Here is an 11,675-nt window from a genome sequence, read left to right as displayed (position 1 = left end):
ACGCGCTATCTCAGAGTAGTAACAGGTAGTCAGTCACGAGTATCGTAAACTTAAACAACACGATAGCAATCACTTTATGTTAGGTAGTACTATAAAAAATATTGCTGATAATGAATAGGTTTAACCACCGAACAACAACTAACGCAAGTAGATGGTTTGACATCATAATAAATTTACAATACTAACAATAAAGTAATCGATTTAAAGAAAGCACTATAAAATTTCCTTGACAACGCTTTCTCTTTAAATAAAACTAAAAATAATTCTAGAATTTCACTTAAATTTTTTTATAAATTTTTAAGAATGTTTTTATGAACGAAAAAATATATTCAGGACGTCAAATCAATGGCAATATTTTAAATTTATTATTTCAAAACAACAAATTAATATCAGTAGAAAATAACATAAAATATCTCGTGTTTCAGTTCCTTATATTCACTATTTGTAAATTCCTATAGAATATTTAATAATAATAATTTGTAAGACAGTGCCGTGACTGCCGTGAGTTGATATCTGATATATCTGGTCACTGATCGCGGTTATCGAAGTTAGCAAGGAACGCTAGTTATCGATGATTTATAAATCACCGTGACTGAATATGGTTTCACCGTTGGTGAAACCACGTCCCATCACTTACTTGTACATACCTGTGCTATCGTAAAAAAGGGTGAAATAAATCTTGCAACTGAAATAATGTTCCTAAAGTAACAAGCTGTTGCTAAACTTATTATACCACTTAGTTTCTTAGATGCTTCCTCTGGATACAAGCTCGCATATGCTATGGATACTGTGCTTCCCATGGAAAAACCCATAAAAATGGCCTTCTGACCTGTTATATTATATACAAGATCAATGGTTTTTGGAACATCAAATTCAATCTCCTCGTCAAGGCTAAAATTAAGAATAGAATCAATGATACTAAAATCTGTTGTTATTTTATTATTATTTTGTTGCTCCATATATTCTGTATTAGTTCATAAATCTTTCTCTATAGTGCCTGCCCACCATACGTTATAAGTTCTGCCCATATTTCGTCTTCTCTCGCTGTTTTCCCTTTTTTATGTTTGCATATTTTCTCTTTCACTTCTGTATAGGCCAATACTTCTTCTTCGTTTTGTTCTATGTTAGTTATTGTTTCTCTTTCTTCTTCTCTATCCGTTTCTAGATATATTTCTTCGTAATACTTCTGAAATTTTTCTGCTTCTATAGCTATATCAGACGCATGAAACAATGAAGTGGAAGACGTATACTCCGTTATTAAAGACACAATAAGAAATATTTCATCTAAAGATCCACTCATAATCATGGGAAATTTTAACGCTAAGGTAGGAGAAATAAGAAATGATAACATCCAAAATGTAGGAAACTATGGATTAGGTACTAGAAACAACCGAGGCGAACGTTTATTAGATTTTGCAACTGAAAACAGTTTGGCCATTGTAAACACAATGTTCAAACATCATACCCGTCGTTTATCGACGTGGACCAGCCCAAATGGAGAATACAAGAACCAAATTGACTACATATTGATAAAAAACAGATGGAAGACATGTTTTACAAATGTAAAAACTAGACCAAGGGCTAAATGTGGATCCGATTATAAATTGTTATTAACATGAAGCTAAAAAGAACAATGCCGCACCAAAATTAAAACAGGCTGGAGATTTCTAATCCGAAAACATTAAGAGATGCATTAAAGGAAACTAGTATGTTAAACACACAAGACAATCCAGAAGAAATGTGGAAAGGTTTTAGAAATGTCATAGTAACCACTGCAAAAAGAACCACAACCGAAAAAAAGATCATCAAGAGAAAACACTGGATGACAGACAGAACGCAGCAACTTCTCGAAGAGCGAAGGAGAATTAAGTCTCTCATATATCAAAACGACAGCAACAAAAACGAATTAACAAGGTTTAATAGAGAAATTAAAGAAGCATGTAGGGATAATAAAAATAAACATATAAATGAAAAATGTGAAGAACTAGAGAGACATGCACACCTCTATGAATCCCATGAGCTATATAACAAAGTCCGATATCTATCCAGAGAATTTAAACCAATCACACAAAAAATAATGGATCAAAACCAACATATTATAAATGACGAGACAGGGATTGCTGAAGTATGGAAAAAATATTATCAAAGTCTATATGTAGATGATCCCCAGAATACAAATCACGACGAATTTACTACAGAGAGAGAACCAAACATTCTAAAGTCAGGGGTAGAAAAAGCAATCAAAACGTTAAAAAATAAAAAATCTCCTAGCGCAGACCAGATTACAGCAGAAGTTTAAAAAGATACTGGAGATGTTATACATATGATCTGCAAAAAGCTTTGGGAAACCGTAGAGTGGCTCAACGACTGGAAAACATCAACATTGCCATTGATTGCCACAGATATCAGAAAAACAAGCGGGATTTGTCTCTGGAAAAGGCCCAAGAGAACACATCCTTAATGTCAGACGGCTAATCGAAAAAAACTCGTGAATTCAATAGTCTTATGCTTATGTGCTTTGTGGATTACACAAAGGCCTTCGATAAAGTCAAATGGCAGCAGCTATGGTCCATACTTGCGGAAATGGGAACACCCCACCACTTAATTCAACTAATTAGAAGTCTATATAGTGGAATATCAGTAGGAGGTAAAAAAATGAGTAGTTTGAGATATGCTGATGATACTTTAATAATCGCGGCAAATCAAGAAGAAATGGAAGACATAATGAGATGTCTAAATGAGAAAAGGAAAACATATGGACTAAAGCTACAGTATCTCGGACATGTGATGCAGGGCGAGAAGTATGGCATCCTTCGACTCATAATGCAAGGAAAGATAGATGGCAGAAGAAGCATCGGAAGAAGACGAATTTCATGGCTTAAGAACGTGAGAGAATGATTTGGATGCAGCTCAAAACAACTATTTAGAGCTACTGGCTCAAAAATTAAAATAGCTATGATGATTGCCAACCTCCGTAGCGAAGATGGCATCTGAAGAAGAAGATGGACTAAAGCTAAGAAGGAGTAAGATAAAGATATATATACCTGGTATTTAGGCGGCACACGCCCTTCCGGTAGGGATCTATGGAGGAGTATCACCGAGCCGCAAGCCCTTATCCAAGCCCTATTACCTTGCCGTACTGCTCCACCGTAAGATAAAGATCATGATATTAAACAGAGATCGGAATAATCTTCAACACATTAAATAAATTAATGGCTTTGAAGTAGTAAATAGTTTCATATACCTGTTGTCCCTAATAACAAATGACGGAGGGTATGACAGAGAGATACGTAGAAGGTTGACTATTGTTAGAACAGGTATGATGAAACGTAACAATTTGGAAAAATTCTAGCATAACAATACACACAAAACTAAGGCTGGTACGAGCACTCATTTTTCCCATAGCCACATATCCGAAAACGTGGACCTAAAAGAAAGCGGATAAAAATAAACTAGACGCTTTTGAAATGTGCGTATACCGCCGCATGTTGAGAATATACTGGATTGATCATCGCACTAACGTATCGATATTAGAACAACTTAAAAGATAGATTGCTTAAACAAATACAACAGAGATATTTGCAGTATTTTGAACACATTGCTAGAAGAACAGGTACGATGGAAACACTGATAGTCGAGGGTAGAGTTGAAGGAAAGAGACCTAGGGAAAGATTCCAAGCCGTTGGGTATACCGAACAAAAATATTGAAAAAACTGTAAAGGCCTGATGGTGTCTTTCTTACCACATCCCAAAAGGGATTAGGACTGAGGAAGAGGATAGCTATATTAGCTGTTCGTTTTTGTTTACCTAGTTTTAAGTATTGGTACAATGGTTTTGTTGTACAAAGTTGTGTCTTTTATTTTCTATTTCTATCTCGTTTATAATTTCTTCTACTTTTTGATTTTTTTTTCGATTTAAATAATTTCTTTGTCTGATGACATGATTAAAAAAAAATATGTGTACCTGCACCCAGTATCTACCACGAAAGCAGCAGGTCTATCCACGCAAGATAATATTTTTCTACAAACCAATAGTAGTTTGTAGAGATACCAATGTAACCGTTTAATTTTTGTTTTTATTACAGCTAATTTAGATCTACAAATACCAAACCAATAATTAAATCTGTTATTACCTAAAGTTCCAGTAAGCATAATCATCTTGTGTAAGTCCGTGCGCATGTCTCGTGCTATAGCGGGTACCTCTGAAGTTAAGGAAAAACAACTGTCTTCCTGATTCGATAATATTATAAGCTGTAATAAAAAATAAGTTATTTTTTTAAAAACGTTTATAACTATGAGGAAGATCCTTGTAACATGCATTTGCATTATTTTTTACCACAATAAATTATATAAAAACCAAATTCTTTATCAGCCTACTAGACAAAACATATTACGTAATTAATGTACTACATTAAAAAAAAAACCTTCAACTTGGTACTGTTATACCGTCGCAGACCTTGATAGTTGTTGATATTTAAAGATTTAATAGGAACAAATAGTCCGAGATCTGGTGAACAATTTATATAATATTAAATATTTTCTTTCTGTCGAAAATTTTTTCAAAGCTGTTGAAAAGACTTTTAAATAGTACCATCTATCTTAATTTTGCAACTTTTTGACAAAAACAGTTTAATTTATGTTATATTTCAATTTAAGTAAAAAACACAAAGTACAGATATCCACGATGATCTCCTACCTGAAATGGACAGACCTCAAATAAAGAACAACAAATACCGATATACAATTTGTGAATTTTTTTTAGTGTTTTGTGTGTATATTGAAAGTAACTCATCAATTTTTCGTTTACCTAGTACTACATTTCGTAGTTTCTCAAAAGCATTTATTAATACATTTTCAGAGTATCAAGTATAGTCGGTTCGCTATATTTACGCGGGTTTCGGATTAAAAATTTTATTGTAAGTACCCAGTTTTAATTACCCGCTCTTTGGGGAAATATCAGCTGGTCAAATGAAATGAAAAATAAACCATAACTTTTTTTAATTAAATAATGGAAAATCTTTTATATAATTGACAGTATAATAAGGAGAATTACTTCATTAATGGAGTCTAATCTGGCTAATATAAACCTAATAATAATTTTATATTACACTTCACACAGAAAATATGGTCTATGTATATTTGTTCCATGGAGAGAATTTCTAATGAAAAATAAAAAAATTTAACTTGCCAACAAAAATGAAAATCAGTCATTATCATCAAAAATATCATAATCGTCATCATCATCACTGTCATCACCATTAATTATTATTATGATTGGACTTATTTCGTTTATTTTATTTTCACGAGTCCACCAATCTTCTATTAGTTTCTCGCACTTGAATATACAGTTGCACCACACTTCTTGAGTTACAATTGAAAGTGCCTTTCGCCAAGTTTCCCGAACTGCGTCGTCGCTATAACCGTTAGGCCCAATATGGTTGTCATAATATTGTTTTGCTATTCCCCATATATATTCGATGGGATTAAACTGGCAATGATACGGTGGCAGACGTAAAACTTGATGACCGTAATTTTCAATAATCTGATCCACAACAAAGGTTTTTGGTTTTGCGTGGATATTTGCCAAGCGTAATAATTCTGATTTTAAAATATGTTGTGTAAATGGTATATGTTCCTTTGTCAACCATTCTTTAATTTTATTAACAGTCCAAGAATTCGTTGGACTTTTGTTTAATACTTCAGAATGGTAAGGTGCATTGTCTAAAATAATTACGCTGGGCTCACTCAAACCTGGGAGAAGTTTTTCATGTAACCATTTTACAAACATTTCTGTGTTCATATAATCGTGATAGTCACTTGATTTTGATTTAGATAAAAATATTAAATCAGCACCTTCTATAAAACCCAATTTCCCTCCTGCATGTAAAATTATGTGTCGCTTCCCTTCCCCATCAGTATGTTTGATAGACTTTTCGTTATCATCTTGTCATATTCTCTTGGTTGCACCCCTAGAAAATATCCATGTTTCGTCTAAATATATAAAATTTGCCCTTTCTTCTTTTAATTTAGAATATTTTCTTAGAAAGTTAATTCTTTTATGCACAACAGAACTTCTTTCACAAAGGGCTTTTCTGTTATCCTCCTTTTGATATTTGAAACCCAAATTATGTATCACTTGCCATAGACTTGTTCTGCCAATTTCGTCAAATTTTCTATCTTTTAATTCCGAGAGAATTGTATTTAAGGTCACATGTTCCTTGTTGGCTCGCATTCGATAAATGGTATCACGAAGTTCAAATTTTTTTCCATATGGAACATCTTTCGTTTTAAATGATAGGCGAGTTTTTCGGTGATCTTTTTTCGGCCGTTCATTATTGCGATTTTGTAATACTCCTCTTAGTTTGGTTTCACTAATTCCTAGAGCATCACAAACGCGTTGTTGAACAGACATTACCGATTTTAAAGGACCGCCATTTTCTTTTTCATCCGTAAAATACTTATGTACACTACAAATTAGACTATCTACATCTAACACACGTCTAGGCATTTTTAAATATTTCCACCAAACATACAATGTCAACACTGGCAAAGAATCAATCCAACTGCATTATTGTAACAAATTTATACCTACTCTAATGTTATTTTAATGTATATTAAAATATGACCATTAATGCAGTTTTTACCTAATTTTCTGGGAAGTCGTTTACTGCAACTGGTTATCAATGAGTCATTAGCATAATTTTGTTAATCCGAAACCCGCGTAAATATAGCGAACCGACTTTAAAGGTCAGTTGATCACGGAATAAGGTTAAATACTTTGCTTTCCATGTTTTATTAAGTTTATTTTATATTTCCAATAATATATGTTCTTACCTAACGATTGATTTCCTAATGATAAAAACGATGATCCGCTCATGAGTATTCCATGCGCTAAAATTATTGGTGTTGGATGAGTAATTTTTTTATAAGCTCGTACTATAAGTAGCTCATAGCCATCATCGGTAAATATATAATACTCTTCTGCTGTACAACCCCAACGTCGAAGTACCTCGGTCTGTAATGGAATAAAAACTTTAACCTATTAATGCCCACCGCCAAAAGAAAAACTAAAAATACCTAAATCGTTTAGGAGTTGCTTTTAATTATGATCATAATTATATAAAAAAATATTTTGTACATTTTTTAAATTTCGTTTTTGAAAAATAAATGGTGTACCCAAGCAGGTACACTGGGACAATCAGTATAAAATACATAAAATATAATTATATATAACCAGTAAAAATAGTGAACATAAAAATGCATAGAGACCAAGGAAACATTTATTAAAAATACATACATATACATAAAAAACACATAAGTGAAATATTTTAAAACACTCTCTCTGCTCAGTGCAAAGAGTTGCATTGTATTTTTCACACATCCATCGAACTCTCATGTGGCAAAATGGCCATCAGGAGTATCCACTATACTCTTTGGAGGCGAACCAGATAGTTTAGTAGGTGTGGATCGTCCTTGTATGGCTTTGAAAGCTCTGCAGTTATGGCGGACATTATTTCTTTGAAATAGTAGCAAATCTATTTTGTTATTTTCATTTGTAATCCTATATAGTTTCCACGCATTGACAACTGTCACATTTATTACATGGGTAAAGAGTACCCACCACCATTTTTTTCCATGTATGCCGATTCTGTAATTATTTACCTCTTGATCGAGTAAGTCTGCACTCCCTATTGATAAATTGTAGGATTTGAATAACTAAGGTTGTGACACTGCTACTTTTTCTTTTTGTTTTGCACACCAACGCTTCACTTGTACTAGGAGCTCTATGGTATTGAAATTGGTACCCATGGTTACAGCACTGTTGCCGTTCCATCTTTGAAATAATATAGCACTTATATTGCCTTGCATAAGCGGATATTTTTTGATTCTATTCTCACGAACTGTGCCCGTAGCTCTAACTCTGAGATAGCGCGATGTCACTAAAAGTTCATAATTCGCAAAACAGTTATCGAAAAATGTCATGTGATCAGTTGGAACTGTAGTAATACTCAGGAGGTCTAAAACAACTTGTGATCCTAGTGGCAGTTTAGACTTTTTCGGTTTCATCTGTTCTTCGTTAGCTGAAGGCTTAGCTCCGATATACGTATCAAAATTTGGTTTTGATTTGATGATTTGCTTCGTCGAATGGTGGCCAAAGTATTTGACTATTGCCTCATCGATGGATAAATTTTCATGAAAAATGCCCCATTGTTGAAACTTAGCATTCAGTTAATCCATAAGCAGTCGTAGTTTAGACATTGTATCAATTTTGTTTGTCTACGAAATTTATATACTTTTTAATTTCTGTAAACCTATACTCTGAGATAGCGCGTGAAATAAATGGAACATTCAGCTCTTCATCCAAATTCCAATACATCCTTTCACGGGGTAATTTATGGTAGCTGGTAAAAAGAAGAATTCCAACAAAAATTTTGATCTCATCTTTTGTAACTATAAAATGATGATTACTGGAGACTGTTGCGTACATATTGGTTTACTCTACAATATGATTTACAACTTCAGCATCAAATAACTTTTCAAAAACTTGTAACTTATTTAGTTCTGCAACCTCAGGTTTTACCTTTTCCATACGTTTATAGCTTCCATTGGTACCATTCATGCTCGTATTGACTATTTTACGACAAAATTAAATTTGGGATCTCCGGGCTTCTTCAGTAAGTTCTTTTATGGAAGTTAGTTAGCTGTCAGTTCCCTCTGTGATGATTTTATTCATTTGGACAATGGAATGTCATCATCTGTTTCATCTGTTTCACCTGGTCATCTCTATTATCAAAATCATTGTAGTTAGGAACATCCACCGTTCTATAGTCATCTTCGTCTTTGGACTCGTCAATAATAACGTCAAGTTCTTCAGGAGCATCGTTAGAAATTTGGGTTATTATCAAATCATCTTGATCAAACTCCCCATCCGTTTGGTAGTCAACATTTGGTGTAATTATTACCAGATCTATTTCAGCACTATTGGTAATCTCTACACTTTCAATATCATTTACAGCTACTTCAAAGATTTTGATACCTTTTTCCATAAAATGCAGACGTGCCAAGAAGAATCGAAGAAGAATCATCGTACAATTTCAGACCTAAAAAAATATATATTATATTGTATACCCTTTTGCCCAATGTACCCTAGCAGGTGCAAAGAAGTTTAGGTTACTAAATCTCCGAGGTAAAACAAATCTGTAATCAAACTATATTCACTCAAAATTGTTACACATATATTAAAAGAAATTTCAGGCATGCAACAAAACAAATTCATCAATACAGAACATTATTAATAAAAATGTTTACGTACCATAATTTAACCTCCAATCACAACTGCAACGGCTTTTTTCAAAGTGCTGTATCTTAAATCTGTTACACCGTCTGAGATGAAACTATGCAGAAGCGTCTTGTGTCCCAGATATTAAGATTTTCAACAAACATAGATGGCGTCAGCAGAAAATCATATTTGCCGTAACCGTGCAGGTACGCTGGGCGGTAAATAATGTAAAGGAAGAAGTGGAAACTTAAGAAAAATCACTGTCAATATGTTACAAAGAAGACTAAAAGAGCTTTCAATAGATATGAAAAACAAAACGCACACCAAAATCTTCTGACATCTACTTCTAAAGGCGGTTAATAGAAAAGTAAAAGGAGCAAAAAAAGGAATCGTGGAAAAATGTTATATCAACAATATACAGCAGCAATAGGCTAGTGACACTATATTATCTTTATGTGTTACAACAGAAAGTTTATTTTTTAGTCAGATATTGGTACTTGGTACTGGTATGTGAAGATAAGCACTCATGTATTAAGATGGCTGCCACATTGGAATCAAAAAGAACCAAACATATTGATGTTTGACATAATTTTATTAGAAATTGTTTGGAAAAGGAACTTATTACTTTAGAGTATGTACAGTCTGATCAGCAACAAATCGATATTTTGTCAGAGTCATTATAAAAAAACTAAATTCACCTATTTTAGGGAGTTTTTAAATGTTGTTGAGCTGTAATAGTTTTGTAGTTACGCTAATATAGAATTGCAGAAGGGTGTTGATATAACAATTCTATATTATATATTTTTATGTGTTGAGCATTGGTACCACCTGTTAGTGACACTCGTGTCAACGTCTACAAGTAGAACTGAGCGAGAATGTAATCAGGAATTTGTGTTAAAATAAAAACGTTATTTTTTCAACGTATTGTTTCGTATAAATAATATGAATAATACTTATTGATATTATTTTAGCCTATATTTGTTTTAAAATTAAAATAATATATGTTTGAATGCCCGAATATTTGAATTTTACTTATTAAAGGCAGATATCAAGCACAGTTTTTTAATAAATCTTGCCCAAGTACTTTCACTCTCAGAGCATCTTCAGGGGCATTTCGTCAAGAATGGTATCTATCTAGCACGTCAATAAATGTTATATATCTTAAATACATTTACAGAAAAAGTAACACCAGATAAAGGACAAACAGTTTTAACTACATTGTGGGTATCAGCGGTAGACATAACGGCTCCTGGTCTATATTTGTTTTAGTTTAAGTTCAAAGGAATACTTAATTCTTGGGGATTATCAATTACGAGATAAAAAAAAGAAATGAAAAATATTTAAGTCAGTAGCCTAAACAAAGACAATTTTTACATTAAAATGAACAACTGGAACTGTTAATTGTTTTATATCTACTAGAACAAAAGCTATAAACTTTACTTACCATATTAAGATTCTCAATATCATTGTTGTAACAGGAGCTAGATCTTTTATAATAATCCGAAAATGTTGGACACACTCTTATGCTTACACCACTATTAACAAACAGAAAGACAATACACTCTGAGATAGCGCGTAAAGAAGACATTATCACAGAGACTAAAAATGTATTTTTAAATAACACATCAATGAAAAGCAATATTTTTACCACTAACTTATAATTTTAGAGCTATTATTTTAAAAAACGTTATTATAAAGTTTTTTATAATTTATTTTAAACTAACTTTACGTTAACCAGAGCGATAACAATATATAATTGTTTATATTATCTGGTTCTAAGGTAGTTTACATTAAATAACTGAATATTGATATTTGGATTCATGCGTATAGTAAGGTTAATAAATAAAGGAAGCGGAAAATTTTTTACGAGATATATTACATAATTAAAAATAGCTGTAAAAACCTGTTCGAAAATCATTAGCTAAAACAATAATATACCGAGGGGCAAACATTTTTAGAACTATTGCAAATATTTTTTTGAAATTTCTAAATGAAAAGCTTTAGTTATTGTCATTGACAACGAATATTTCATATTTGTCTACAGTTGTCAGTTTATCCGTACTATGCATTAATATCCTGCAAATACATTTATTAATAAATAAATAGTTACATACATTACAGGATCCAACTTGTACAATACATTTTGGAGACGGCTATCGCCGTATCCTCCTCCGCCAATCCTCCCGGTCCAAGGCATGCTCCTCCTCCAAACCTCTCGATTCCATCGCTCTTCTAATTCCTTCATTCCATGAACGTCGAGGTCTACCTCTTTTTCTTCTTCCAGGGGGCTTCCATCTGTGAAGTTTTTGGGGCCAACGTTCGTCAGGCATTCTCAATAGGTGTCCAAACCATTTTAAACCTCTTCTTTCTATTCTGCCAATGACCGTTTCTGTAGC

General features: G+C 32.9%; 1 protein-coding gene across 1 annotated transcript; it reads right to left on the bottom strand.

Moving 5' to 3' along the window:
- Positions 1-647: 647 nt before the first annotated feature.
- On the bottom strand, positions 648-10,867 carry LOC140432263 (gastric triacylglycerol lipase-like; the record flags this gene model as incomplete). Its single annotated transcript, XM_072520078.1, has 4 exons — positions 10,724-10,867; positions 6,834-7,014; positions 4,133-4,250; positions 648-891 (listed from the first exon to the last, which is right to left on the bottom strand). Coding segments are annotated over exons 1-4 (687 nt in total), but the record flags the coding sequence as incomplete, so codon positions are not given.
- Positions 10,868-11,675: the final 808 nt, after the last annotated feature.

This window comes from Diabrotica undecimpunctata, unplaced genomic scaffold (genome assembly GCF_040954645.1).
Source record: "Diabrotica undecimpunctata isolate CICGRU unplaced genomic scaffold, icDiaUnde3 ctg00003422.1, whole genome shotgun sequence".
Taxonomy (NCBI): domain Eukaryota; kingdom Metazoa; phylum Arthropoda; class Insecta; order Coleoptera; family Chrysomelidae; genus Diabrotica; species Diabrotica undecimpunctata.
This window is presented reverse-complemented; position numbering and strand designations above follow the sequence as displayed.